Genomic DNA, 15389 nt, shown 5'->3' with positions numbered 1-15389 from the left:
AAATTTACAAAAAAAATCTTGTACATATTCATGAAGACCCTGATATAGTAGCCAACATTAAACAATATTAACATTTTACCAGATTTTGTTAATTATGTTTCTAAATACTATACAGCCAAAATAGTCAACCATACATCTAATTATATGTATAAGCAGTATAAGGTGTTTTTTTAACATTTAAAAAAAATAAACGATTTTTTTTCCCGTGATGCGCACCATAAATTTTACTTTTAGTGAATTAAATTTACTTTTTCAGTGATGCACAACAAATTTACTTTTTCAGTGTTGCGCAATTAAAATCCAACCAACCTGTTGCAGCTTGATCTGGTCCTTGCTCATGTCCTTCGGATGACCACTGTCCGCAACCTCCGGGATTTCTCTCCACAGCGTGGATGTTCCAAGGTCCTCTGACATCAATTCACTCTTCCACTGTGTGCCTGTCTCCGGAACTAAAATGAAAATTCAGTTTTTTTAAGATACTTGATAAAAAAATAAATAGTATCGAAGGTTTTTAATTAAAACCATTGGAAACTAAGTGCAAATATTTATAAAAAATAACAAGAAAAAACAAAAAAATTTCCGAAATGCATATTCTACAGAATGGACATTTTTACCTGTTTCCGGTGCTTTTTACATAAACAAGCAAATGAAAATTAATTTGTGCATTTTTTTAGATAAGATTGACACCATAGGCTCTACATGTACTGTGTGTGGGCAATGATAATGTTTAGGTGATTTGCATTATACATTTAAAGAATAAATAAAAATTAATCGCTAGGATTTAAAATAAAAGCAATGTGTTGTTCGGACACACTCATGTTTTAACACATTTTGGATCGAAGTGTTTCAAAAATAGAAAAAATTAAAGTCTATATTTGACAATTTAAAATTTGTTAATTTCGGTAAAAATGATTTACGATTCGGGCACACAAAAGGAAACAAAATTACCAGTTTGGTTTCTAGCCCTGGCAGCTGCGGATCTTTTTGTAGACGCATGAGATAACGTGCGGCTTCTGTAAATCTGGTCCAAAAAAAATTTGTAATTTATTTTTATAAAAATTAAAAAACTTTAAGACCAATTTTGTCTCATTAATCACTATGTTCTTAAACTTAGAAACTTTTGTTAAAATAATTCTAAAATTTAGAAGATGTTTAAATAATCTCCGCACTCATTGATTGAAGTAAATATTTATTTAACATCAATATCATATATAGTATCCAAGAACTTAACTTTTTGGTGTAAAATATAACGGAAAATTTATCTAACCATTGGAAAATTCCATTCATGGTTAACTTGCTAAACAATACCCATGAATTCGGTTTAAATAGAAATAGTTTAAATTTTCAAGTCTGAATATCAGTTCTTAGAAAATGTATAACATTATTATAATAACCTGGTACAATGGTTCAGAATCCAAAAGTTTTGAACGATTCAGAATTCCACACGGTGAAGGGGGTACAACGTTTAACACTGGAAAAAAAAGGGTTAGGAAAATTGTAACAATATTAACTGACATAACAAAATTTTTATGAAAAACATTTAACAGACAGAGTTCAAAAATGTTTTCAATTTAATTTGAAAAATATTAAAATTGAATATATAGTAGGGAAAGACAGGACACCTTTGACACATAATATTTAAATACTCATGTTTTAACAAACAACAACGGTCTGTGGAAGTTGTGAGGATACGTTTTTTAAATTCTTTGAATGTTCTTTATTTACTATCAAATGTGGCAGGAAAATAGAATAAAAAGGTGTCCCATTTTTTCCCACCCTTTTATAATTTTTTACTAAGTTTATTTTAAATGTTTTTTTATTCAAATTTAGATTTTGTCATAAATTTCTTACCATCAACTCCTTCATATATGGCATCACGTTCTGGTAACGGTGGTGGGGTTTCCCCATCGCTTTCACCCTCCGGTGTTGAATATATGCGGTCTGTCGTTGGGGGGTGAAGCTGGGGTGAAGGGGGAATCACCCTTGACAGGGGTTTGGGTCTGGAATCTCTGGATGGGGATTTTTCTGGGGGGAAAGGTGGGGGTGATGTCGGCAACCCCGGACTAACAGGGCGGGGTACAGAGGGGGCTAAACCTGGGAGGGGGAATGACATTTTGTGACGTGGGGTGGGGTTCATGAGATCTCCATGCCTGGGTGATGGGTTTGTGGGTTTAGGTGGGGGTCGATCAGGGGGGTTTATGTTGGGTGGGCCACAATGAAGAAAACTCGAAACTTTTGGAGGATCCTTGTTTGGTGAGCCTGTTGATAAAAAACTTTTAATTATTATTTTTTATGGGTTTTATTGTTAATATATAGTATGATACAAACTGTGTATTTTCTTGGGAATTATTTATATTTTAGGTTTTTGTAATTATTTCATCAAAAAATAGAAACTATTTGAGTTTTTAAATTATGTTCAGAAAGTTTTCTGTTGTTAAATACATTCCTTACTGTTTTGTTCAATTTTTATATTATTTAATTTATATATCTAAAAAAACGAAAGTTGTTAGTTACTACTTTACTTTTTAACAACCAGTACCAATAAAACATTAAAACATGAGTAAAGACCTTCATAATTCCCAGAGTTTCTGTCTGGTGTGCAACCGTCGGTTTCAGGTGGATAGACCGACATAGTGGATTCAATGTTACCATGACTAAGCGATTTTTTGTATATCCTTTCATTGCGTTTGAAAGGACTTGTCGCATCACTGCTTCGTCTTCGCTCGACCGAGTCTTTTGTAGTCGGCAAAACTTTGTGCTGTTAAATAGAAATAATATATATATTTGGAATAAAAAATTTGATTTCATTCTTTGGGAAAATTAAAAATTGTCAAAATGTTGTCACTCCAGAACACATTCTATCAACTCAAAATATAATATATATTTGAAAAATTTTGAATTATTATAATATACAAATAATGCTTTTGGGATTTTTATAAAAATAGATAAAACAGTGCTTATCAACCTGTTTGGCTCGTAGCACATTAGGATCTTATTTTCAGCACCTACACTTTTTTAAACTTTTTTTTTTTTTTTTTTTTAAACAATACTTGTCAAAACTTTTTCAAAAATTATTGTTAAATTCTTACAGTCTTGCAAAATCCACAATTCTTAGCAAACAGTTTGATACATAAATACACAACACATGTAGGGAGTATGCTAATAAATATGTTCATCGTAAAAATTAACATACCAACATAATCTTGTTGTCACTAAGTAAACAATGTTATCAAATCACTACCAACTATTCACTGATTTTCTGTACAATAAGTTTTCTTTACTGACACAGATTCCGAAAGTCAATATAGTAGGGTGGGGGGGATGGGACACCTTTTCATTCTATTTTCTCGTCCCATTTGGTAGTTAACAAAGAACATTTTAATAATTTTAAAACCACATCCTCACAACTCCCATAGACCGTTGTTATTTGTTTAAAACACGATCAGGATATTTGGACATTATGTGCTAAAGGTATCCCATCTTCCCCCACCCTACTATATATTCTTACGCAAAATAACCTTACACCCATTTCTGTGATTCCATGCATATATTCTACACCTACATACACTCTTGCAATTAACAGTAAACTAACACCAATATCTAAATTGTATTTCTTACAAAACTTTGAATCTGTGTTTTTAACTGACATTGAACTGTATTCTTAACTGATATTAAACTGTTTTCTCAACTGATACTAAACTGTAATCTTAACTGATACTAAACTGTAATCTTAACTGATATTAAACTGTATTCTTAACTGATACTAAACTGTAATCTTAACTGATACTAAACTGTAATCTTAACTGATATTAAACTGTATTCTTAACTGATATTAAACTGTAATCTTAACTGATACTAAACTGTAATCTTAACTGATATTAAACTGTATTCTTAACTGATACTAAACTGTAATCTTAACTGATACTAAACTGTAATCTTAACTGATATTAAACTGTATTCTTAACTGATACTAAACTGTAATCTTAACTGATATTAAACTGTATTCTTAACTGATATTAAACTGTAGTTCCTCCTTGACATTTAAATACAAGTTGTTATCACGTACACAAAGTGTGAACAACATGTATAATATATTTCTACCTTATTTGGTTCCCAGTTAATAATTGATATCTAGTTAGTTAGGCGTTAGCAGATTTCAAATAAACGACATCTAATATAAGGTATCTAACTGATAGCACAATCACTTATTTTTATAAAGTTGTAAAACTTTTTATAAAGTTAAAGCATAAAAGCATTTGGCCAATGATCAAAAAATGTGTATTTTTTATTAAAAATGCTCAAATGTGATCTAAAGGTACTGCAAGCTAATTAAGTATGTAGCTTGGTTGAACCAAAAAATTAAAACATAATAAAGTCTATATTCTATAATTTTTACATTCTCACAAAGAAGAGACAATCATTATGCCAAATCCAAAATTTTGTTGGAATTTTAGTAGTTTAGAAACTAAAAATGTTAAAGTTAGGTGACATTTTTATGGGAAATCTTCTGCATTTTGCATGATTTTTTTTACTCTAGCGTTTTTTTATGCGATTTTTTATAAGCTGTTTTGTTTTTGTAAACTTTAATGGTAACTTGGATTACATTAGAGCATCTCTATCCATAAACAAAATTTTCATATTTTATTGGCATGTATTCAAGTCAAACAGTAGAATTTCACAACTAACCCATTTTTTGGTGTCTCCACTGTCCCCATATGCGTATGGCACACCACATTGTAATGCTCGGACTTCACCATCTCCCGAACTTTGTGCACTACCACTGCTCGTGTTTATTGTGTAAGATCTTTGGGGAGTAAAATTAAGCAGTTAGAATAGCAAGGTTAAAGTCAAAGGGGTCAACTAACTAGTTGGATTTGTTGGGGAAATTTTTAATTGTAAAAAACATAACATAATTTAAATTAGGCTATGTCTTTAAAAACGATAGCGAAGGGATGTTATTTAAAGAACGAAAAGAAGGGTATCAACAACAAAACAACAGTTGTTAAAAAAAGTGTGGGAAACAGCATTAAATAAAAAGCTGGCTGAAGCAATGTATAATCTGAAAGTGTAATTTCAAACAGTTAGAACAGCAACATAATTTTGTTGGAAAAAATATTATTTTTTTGAATACCAAAGCAACAACATTACCTAAAGTTTAGAAATATTTTAACAATATTTTTTTTTTAATTACATAATTTTTTTTTTAATTTATGGTTTTTAATTTTTTTTATTTACATAAATATTTTTTAATTAAATATTTTTAACTTTTTTTTTGGCATAGTCCTAGACTGGTTAAAACAACACACAACTAGTTGTCGCTTACTGTGAGGTTTCCGAAGATACCGTTGTTGAAGAACTGTCGATGTCATATCCTGAATCGGATTCAAAACTTTGAGAAATTGACCCGTCACTGTTGCGATCTTTTTTCTGTGATGTCATAATGTATTTATGATAAGTAAATTGAAATTCATACACCTCATGCTAACTGACCACTGTCATACACCTTAATCATTAAAATCATATTAAAACTATATTTAAAAACATATTAAAACTTTTCTTTTGATAACAATAACATATTTGAAGTAACAAAAAAAAAGGTTAAAAAAAAATTAAAACAAAAAAATTAAAAAAAAAAAACAAAAAGTATTTTTTTAATTATTCTGATGTTTAAAGTTACAAATAACCAAAATTACCTTCTTGTCCTTGTCTTTTTTTCTTCTAAATCGCCCACTAATCCTCTTTATTTTATTTCGTTCTTTGTCAAAATCTGTCAGTACTTCTTCCTAGTATGGATAATAGAATTAATATACCTTTTCAGGCAACTACTTAAGGTGGCTGTACACAGTATCCGGAATTCGTCCGTTTTGTCTGTTTTGTCCGGATTTTGCTGCCGCATGCGGAACTTGGTAATGGGTTTGCATAGGATTTCGCAGGCGAATTCGCATACACTGTGTACAGCCACCTTTACAGGGAGATTTATTGTAATGAAGCATTTTAATGTTGTGTTAAGTATATTTGAAAAAAATCATGCAGCCAAATGCCAAACCCAATTATTATTTTATATTTTACCCACTAAATATTATAACTAACTAATATTAACCCCTATTTTTTGTCTGCCATATTAATTTAGCTAACCAAATGTTTTGCATGGCCTATTACAGTCTAAAGTACCGACATTATATGAATATGAGCTGGTATGAGGCATTAATAAGATATATATAACCCAAAATTTTTGCTTGACATTTAAATTTAGGTAACCAACTGTTTTTATAGCTCATAGGAGTTATAAACACCAATATTATTTGAATATGGGCTGGTATGATGCATATATAATATAAAAACATGTTTCTAACAACAACAAAAACACACAGCCGATGTAAATTTGTACAAATTTTTTTCAACAGTTTCATTTAAACATTTCGTTTTGCAAACATACAAAGTAGTTATTTAAGTTAGCTTTTTATTCCTGTAATAGGCCTTTTTGTAAAACGCGTATTGTATCAGTTAAGGCGTGTGAATAAAGGTATGCTGATTGACAATTCAGTCACAGTTCAAATATCATGATTACCAATCATAGGCCTTCTCCCTTCTGATTTACTATTTATGGAATATTTATTGAACTTGAACAGGTTTTCTTAATCGGTGTATACACATGCTTGGATGTTCCGTAAAAGCTTGTTCTAATTAGTAATTAATCATCATGTGAGAATAATGTTTTGAATAAAACTTAAAAATTATTTTTTTTTATTAAGTGCGTTGCAAAAAAACTCAGAAGATCCAAAAATAATACAACCATAAAAGATTATCAACTTTGACTGGTCACAAAAAATTTCATTATAAGTGCTTCAATAAAAGTGCAGAAATTTGTTAAATCATTATAAGATTTCAATAACAATTTATAATTATTCATTTTTTACATGGAAGAAGTCATACGACATAGAATACCAGTGGACCCGCTGTTTATGCCCGAATTAGTCCAATATTCTAAACAAAATTTTAAATTTACAACCAAATTGCAAACATAGAGTAGTGGGGAAGATGGGACACCGTTTAACTGTGTTTTCTCGTTCCATTCAGCAGTAAACAAAGAACAATCAAACAATTATAAAACTATATCCTCAGGATTCTCATAGACTGTTGTTAAATGATTAAAACACGATCAGGATATCTGGATATTATGTGGTAAAGGTGTCCCATCTTCCCCCACCCTACTATATATTATTTTCATATATTATACATGCTATATTATGGTAAACAAAATATCAAAGCTTGTATAGAATAGGTCAACCCACTGTACCTTTATTATCGGATGTCTGTTTATTAAATCTCCAATACTTGGTGGAAAATTCCACTTAAACATGTTAGGGGCGTGCTTATTGTAAAAAGTTCAAACATATATGTATCTAGAAATTCTCTAATAGCAATTTTTCTGCTTAATACAGTAGGTCGGTTAAATCAAACAAATCAAAGATACATTTTTGCTAAAAGTGTTTTCGCATTTTTCATTACATAGCAGAGTGATTAAATATGATAAAACTTAAATAAGAGTGTAAATATGATTTTGAATTATTGGGATTTTAATGTTATGAATTTGTGAAAAAAATGTTTTGACCAAACTTATTTCGTAACACAATTCTCAACATAGTATTACATTAGTAACATTAATAGTGATTAAATATTATAAGACTTAAAACTGAAATCGTAAATACAATCATCAAACTTGGTGATTTTTATTGATAGAAAATGGGTAAAAAAATCGTTTTTACAAAAAGTACTTAATTTGTAACCAAATTTTTAACACATTTGTAACAATAATAGTGATTAAATATTATAAAACTTATTACTAAAAGTATGAATTTATTCTTTAAATTTTAAACTTGGGATGTTTAATGATATAAATGTGTGGATAAAACATTTGTTTTGACAAAAATGTACTTATTTTGTAAAATAATTTTTTAACATATTATTACATTAGTAACATTAATAGTGAATAAATATCATAAAACTTGAAACTGAAAGTGTAAATACTAAATACAACCAGCAAACTTTGGAATATTTAATGTTATGAACTGGTAAAAAAAACATTGTTTTTAACAAAAAGTACCTTTTTTGAACCACAATTCTCAACACATTGTTACATTAGTAACATTAATATGTAAATTAAAAGCCAGGCAGAAGTCAAATACAGTTGCGTCACTTATATACTTAACGTAACTTAAGTCCTTATAAGAAAGTGGGGTAACAAGAAAAGTGACTGTTTATGTGACTCACAGTAAACAAACAATAAATAAATCCACCCACAAAAAACTAGCTTTGTAGCTAACGAAATGTGCTGAAACCAGTAAAGTAATGAAATAGATAAACACTATGATATAACTATGCGGAGATAAAGATAGTACACCAATACCAAATTTGCTTTCAAAATTAATTAATTTTTAAAACAAATAAATTAGATTAGATAACACATTTATATTAAAATTTTTTTACTTCCTTATGTCTCTATTTACTGCCAAAATTCTGAAATATTTTAACAGCTGTGTATCTAATAAACCAAAACTTAGCCAATCTATCACATAAGCCACAACATTTGCAGTGATGATGTTGTATTGCTACTTGCCCTTATTAAACTTAAAGGATTTTCTCTTAAAGAGTTTGTTATGATAGCCTTGGGCAGTTTATAGAAACATATACAGATTCTGCACATCTTGTAACCATGTTGTTTTATAACTGTCTTGTTTTCAAAGAAATATAGACTTCACAACTTTATAGAGCTATACACACATTAACAGTTGCCAGCTATTACTATATGCACTGTCTGTACACAATATATGGTAGAGTAGGGGAAGATGGGACATCTTTTTAATGTATTTTCCTGTTCCAGTTGGTAGCAAGGAAATAGCATTCATATAACTAAAATACTGTATCCTTATCACAACCATAGACCATTGTTAATTGTTTAAAACACGATCAGGATATTTGAATATTGTGTGCTAAAGGTTTCTCGTCTTCCCCCACCCTTCTATACACACAATCTAATAGTAACTCTAAAGTGTGCTACACATGTAATTAAAACATTGGGGAAAAGTTTGTTCAATTCAAAACAAATTAGTCACTACTTTAAGCTCATATTCTCCCATATAGTTTTATGTGTTGTTTATTATGTGTCTGGATCTAATAAATAATAAAATGATAATGTAGTAAGTCTAGTGGTAACCACTGGTCTGAAACACTTACATGTAAGAATAAAACTCTAAACAGTCTATAACATTTATCTGATTTTATTTCTAATATCCTGAGTTTTAGACATTCTATTTAACTTGTCTTATTCAGTAAAATTTAACTTTTGGAAAAAACAAGTGTTTCAGATAAACTATTATGAATAGCAACAGCACTTTATGCTTAACAAATATTTTGTACAGACTCATTCAAGCTTTACTATCTGATCATAAACACTTTTTAAGATTAATACAAAAAGGCCAACCAAAATTTTGATTTGAGTACTTTATACAAACACAAAAAATGTAAAAACATTGCTTTGAGATAAGTAATATAGAGAACACAGGTGCAGTGAATTGTACTGACCTTGGCTGATTTAGGAGAGCTTGAAGTATTATCTTTAGATGAGAAAGGAAGAAATGAACTTTTCTTCTTTCGATCTTTTGACTTTTTGTTAGAAGACAGATTCTCATCTCTAGTGTAATATATGAGGGTTAAATAATGTTAAAAAAAAACAAAAAAAATAGAAACAAAAATTGTTACACAAAATTAAAAAAATCATTTTATGCATTTTTCACCAAAAGAGTGGCTTTAACACAAATTTTAAGCAAATAGTAATTAGCTGCGTTTCTATTTGTACTGGTAAGAGTTATTTGCATATTAGAATTTATAATTACTGTGTTTAAATTATTAAGCCACTTCACTTGGCAAATATTTTGTATCAATTTAAACTTCACCCAATAAATTTTTAAGCTGAAACATGTTAAAATTTAATATAAATTACCAGATTAATAAATTACCAATTGGCAGTTAAGTGTATGTGTATGATATTTAAAGAATAAAGCTAGAAACGGTGACATCACTATTCTCACCCGGATTCATTTTTCTCAGAATTTCTTGCATCACTCTCACTAAGGACTATAACATCGGAGTAATTAGTCTTCCGATGAACAGGATTGCTCCTAGGTCCTCCAGAAGAGTTAGAAGTTACTTCCACATCAATGTAGTTTAGTTTCTTCACTGAAATTCATTTTTTTACCAAAATACGTATAATAGACAATTTAGCCATTTTAAAGCTAGGATACCATCGTAAGTTTTATAAGTAAATGATGATTGATTATCCTCTTATAAGGGAGCAACGACAGTCGTTAGAACACATTTTTATAAGTTTGTTGAGGATTATTTTGTTTTGGTATTTGCGAAATAGCTGCAGAACCCATTACAAACCACTTGGTTGGAGGAATGACTAGACCATTATGCATATTTTGCTAAATGCCACAATGGCAGGACCTTTTGAGCATTAAGCCCAGAACGAAAAATGACAAAATATAGAATGATACATTTTGTGGCTACTTTAAGAAAAGTACACAATTAGCAGTACATTTGGTTCAAAAAGATTGTAAATATAATTTAGGTTGGTTTAACTTACAAAAATTATATTTAAACCTAATAAAATGCATTAAAACTAAGTTACAGGAAAATGGAATAAAAACAAATTATAATATACATTTACTTTATGAGGAACCTTAAATTAAGTTATACAAAAAGATATTTTAACTTACTTGAGGTGTTTTCTTTCAGCTGCTGTACCACCATAAGTTTCTTCTGCTTTGAAAACACAACACTTCGTCGACCCACGGGGTTATCAGGGGGTAAAGGTGGGGGCTCGTATTCTAACTGCTGGGGTTGGTTGTTAAAGTGGGTGGGTAACTTCGGAGCTTCCCTTGTGGGTGGAGGTGGGACCGAAATATTTCCTAAATACAAAAGATTAAAATTTATGCTTGGCTTCATATGTATATAGGGCATAGGCTATACTAAATAGAAAGGCGATGGGAATTGGCTGGTTTAAGTTCAAAGACATAACAAAACATATACCAAAATTTAGTTCGCTATGGTTGTTTTTGTTGTATACATGAGAGATAACCTAAAAGTGGCATGTAATAGTTTAAATAAAGGTTTCCAAAAGTGGGGTAAGTTGACCGTTTGAGGTCTGTGGGGTATGGGGTGCATGATCATGTTACAAAACGAAAAAAAAGTTTATTTTTTGTTAAACTTTCTTTTTGTTACTTTTAAGTTAAATGTTATAAGACGTAAAAAAGTTAACATTATTGTTAAACTTCATTAGTTTGCTATGGATTACTTTAGGACTGTAATAAAAGTAAAATAAAATCCAGAAAAAATCAACTTCTGTTAAAATGGGTTGCAGCACTTGTTAAATGGGTTGCAGCACAAAAAACTGTATCCAACTATGACATTTAAATAGCATTCCCAGACAGTTTTAAACAATAAGCTTATATAGTGGGCAATATACATGAAGAATAACATTTTAAATTGCCTTAAAAAATAAATTATGGTTTGCTCCATGTAAGTCAGTTATGTAGAATTGTAATTAATTATCATTAGATTTAATTATTAAAGCAAGAGCATTAAATATTCAAACAGTGAAAAAACTACTACATGTCTACATCATTTAATGTATTAATATGAATGGGCTATCTACCAGATTGATTTAAAAAATATATATATAGGAAACAATAATAGTTATAAATATAGACTATAGACTTATAGTAAAAATAGAACAGCTATATATAAAAATAAGCTGTACATTTTTAGGAGAAAAAACATTCAACTGAGTCAAAAACGACAAAAATACAAAACACTGCTATAACAGATTTAAAGATTTGGCAAGCAATTAATATTAGTTTCTCTAAATATGAAACAATGGCAGAACAACAAACAGACGTACCGTTGGGATCGATTTCATGATATTCCCTCGTTGATTTCTTTTTTATTACCGGTGGTGGAACCACTTGGCTGGTGTAATCTATACTTTCAAGCTGGAATGATAATTTATGTTGTCAGATATGTAGTAGGGAGGGGTAAAATAGGACACCGTGTCATTCTATTTTCTCACCGAGACTCGCCCCATTTGGTGGTGAACAAAAAAAATTCAAAGAATTATAATACTGTTTCGTCAGGATTTTAATAGACTGTCGTTAATTGTTTAAAACACGATAAGGATATTTGGATATTATGTGCTAAAGGTGTCCCTTCTTCTCACACCCTACTGTAATATATAAACAAGCATAAGAAGCATTTAACCACAGAACAATAAAGATATAATTACTATAGTTGCAAGCAACATGCCAATTTAGAGGTTGCGTACAGTAGCGCATAAATACAAATTTACCACGAGCGACGAGCGTGACCAATTTCTATGCATATATTTCTGTTTTAATTTGCACCGTTGAAATTGATTTTGAAAGAAAACTTGCAAATTATTTGTGGAACCCCCCTGTTTAGTGTTTTGGTTCTGGGAAACTGGTTATATCATGTCCATGTCCCCATTATTGCATAAAAGTTTTAAGTATAACCATAGAACAGTATCGGCTTAACCTTATAAATAACTAATAACAAAACATATAAATAATTCTTATTTCATTAAAAACACTGTTGTATTTCAGAATGGTCAAACTGCTGCAATGTTAGGTATATGCAGATTGAAATTATATTACTCGATATATAAATTATATATATATATACATTAATATAATTTATTATTTTTACTTAACAGCTACCAGTTGACATCCTTAATAAATTTAAATAGTTATACGAACTGCTATTGGTTTATAATGGGGAAAAATATGATGAATAGGTCTACTCCGACCACATAAAAACAGTTTAAGTTTACAGCTATTAGCCAAGACAAGTTGGCGTTTAAAAATGACACAGACATAGATGGAACATCTTTGCAACTTTTTGTGAACAAACTACAAATTTAATATTAATTTTTCACTAAAATTTTAAATAAAATATTATTTACCTTCACATCTGAGTCCATTTGCTCATAGTTGATCTCAGTTGTAGAAGAAGCTCCAGACATTGGTAAATATCCATAAGCAGGTATTGGGTCTGATGGAAGGTTATCTACTTGCTGTGCAAAGCTGTAAACTGCAGCTGTAACAGTTTCGTCATTTTCGTCAAAATCTTCATACACTCCAACCGCTGTTAAATTGGCTTCCATGACGCTGGAGTCGGAAGATTTGTCCACTGGAGGCAGCGACGCTTCGCTGTCATCGCTGCTGTAAGATTGGTAGATACCGACAGGAGGGTCGCTGAATGTGGGAGCTGGTTGTTTTTCGTTTGTTTCTTCTGGTTCAGGGGTGGGAATCTTTGGCTTGGCAGTGGAGTTTGAGTCTGGTGAAAAAAAAAATTAAATTAATTTTAATGTTTTAGATTTTACAGCCTAATTAAAATAATGATTGGTTGTTAGAATGACATGCTTTGTGAACTTATTTAATTATTAATTACAAAAAAAATTAACATATATTATTTAAAGTTTAATCAAACTCAAAATTGATAGCAAACAAAATAAAATCACCTTTTAATTTAATATTTTGAATTATTACAAACCAATTTTGCTTCAGCAAATGATAAAATGGGGAATTTTATGTTCCTGAAAATATGAAAAAGAATTTGCTAAAAAAATCAGAATAAATCACTCACAAAGAAATGATTTTTGACAATTTTCCAATTCAGGTAGCGATTTTTCACGGTCTTCAAATTTAAAAATATCCTCAGATTGCTTTGATTCATTTTCTTCAATTAATTCATTGCTGACTGTGGGTTCAGTTTCTTCACTTATTGAAGCACTTCGAAAAGGCAAAGGTGCTTGGTAACTTAGCGACGATGTACGCCGCTTTGTTTCACCCATTTGTATCCCAGAATTATGTGGGGCTTGCGGTCGGGGTCCCTGCACATGCTGCCACATTAGGGGGTTACCTGTAGTAACAGCAACAGAGCGAGTTTTTGTAACCGGGCGTTTGGTTACTTCAAATGGTTTGGGGCTTGTTAATATTGGAGATGGGAGGTTATTGGATGGTGTTTTCACCTTGGTGTTCCACATAGCACGAATTGTTCCAAAACCAGGACTTTTCGGGTCACGAAGAAACGAAGATCTATTCAAAAAATGTAGAAAATGGTTTGAAAGTTTTAGTTTTATATCGCATAGGAAGTCCGTCAAAACTTTTTGTACAGATTGTGGTTAAAGGGACTTTTAAAAGGAAAAAGGACTAACACATATTTTTTACAGCTTTAAAGAGATGCTTTGAGTACACATGCATGAATTTTACAAGTTTACATATTTTGTTTTCAACAGGGTCGCTATTACTATATGCTCTGTAAACTAGTGAATCAAATCTAACCTGTGTTGAATCCCTGTTCTTCCTTGTGGTTGGTTATTTACTTGCAATGTAGATGGCTTATTCGCCTTTTCTTCCAAGCCAACTTTTACTTTTGGTTCAACTGTTACCTGGTTATTTTTAATAGCACATCCATAGTCATTTTTAGGTGACCCAGTTTTTGCTTTAGATACAGAGCCAACTTTTTCCTCTACAATTGTAAAAGTATCGTTGATTGGTTTAGGAATTCTATCCTTGTTCAATTTAAGCTGAGGGGCGGGTCTCCATGGTTTTGCAAAGGGGCTTTTTGGAACAGGCCCATCTGGATTTTTTTCAGCTCCTCCAGGCTGTTCTTTTTTCGGCAGAGACAAAGTTGGTTTTGACACCCAGGAACGTGGCGTCGTGTGGTCCACAGATGGAATACGTGTTAAGTTTCCTCTCGTGTTTGTTTTTTCTTCAGAAACCTTACTACCTTCCTTTTTCTTGATCGATTTTAAATGCGCAGGTTTAGAAGGTATGGCGGGTTTTGTTGTGGCAGGTTTAGACGCAACACTTGGTCTTGATGAGCCATTACTGTTATGGTTATTGTAGTTTTGGCGAGTTTTATCCATCATAAAACAAGGGTGTAGCTACTTTGTATTCACACTCTCATTTTAATTCTGTTACTTGAAGTAAGCCTAAATGATAACAATAATTATTAGAATCCTTATTTATATGCATACATATACATAAATAAATACATAGATTGTAACTGTAAACCAGATTTTAAAAATATTGAATCTGTTTTAAAACCAAGATTTACAATATCTTATGGTTACATTATAACCTTAAACGACACAAACCTTGCGTTACTCAACAGTCCACAGTTTGACAACACATCTGAAAAGTTTCGGGTACTGTTTAAAAGGGCGTAGTATTCATTGTAAATCGGAAAACCTGATATCAGCAACACGCATTTCAGTTCCGCTCGTTGCAAAACAGAACTACTAATAA

General features: G+C 30.8%; 1 protein-coding gene across 1 annotated transcript in view; it reads right to left on the bottom strand.

Annotated features, from left to right (window-relative positions):
* LOC149726929 (uncharacterized) overlaps positions 1–15389 on the bottom strand; it is a 21342-nt gene extending 5953 nt beyond the window's left edge. Inside the window, exons 1-16 of the mRNA XM_089889415.1 lie at positions 15239–15389; positions 14421–15073; positions 13723–14174; positions 13040–13413; positions 11963–12053; positions 10779–10970; positions 10089–10236; positions 9583–9691; positions 5694–5783; positions 5324–5427; positions 4687–4804; positions 2569–2758; positions 1852–2259; positions 1395–1471; positions 949–1021; positions 310–449 (exon numbers count right to left, since the gene is read on the bottom strand). Of these exons, the coding sequence (XP_089745541.1) occupies positions 310–449; positions 949–1021; positions 1395–1471; positions 1852–2259; positions 2569–2758; positions 4687–4804; positions 5324–5427; positions 5694–5783; positions 9583–9691; positions 10089–10236; positions 10779–10970; positions 11963–12053; positions 13040–13413; positions 13723–14174; positions 14421–15010 (3156 nt within the window). The 5' untranslated portion in view covers positions 15011–15073; positions 15239–15389. The remainder of the gene's footprint in view (positions 1–309; positions 450–948; positions 1022–1394; positions 1472–1851; positions 2260–2568; positions 2759–4686; positions 4805–5323; positions 5428–5693; positions 5784–9582; positions 9692–10088; positions 10237–10778; positions 10971–11962; positions 12054–13039; positions 13414–13722; positions 14175–14420; positions 15074–15238) is intronic.

The sequence above is a fragment of the Ciona robusta genome, chromosome 12, assembly GCF_009617815.1.
Source record: "Ciona robusta chromosome 12, ASM961781v2".
NCBI lineage: Eukaryota > Metazoa > Chordata > Ascidiacea > Phlebobranchia > Cionidae > Ciona > Ciona robusta.
The sequence above is the reverse complement of the archived record's forward strand: the minus strand, read 5'-3'. Positions and strand labels throughout refer to the sequence as shown.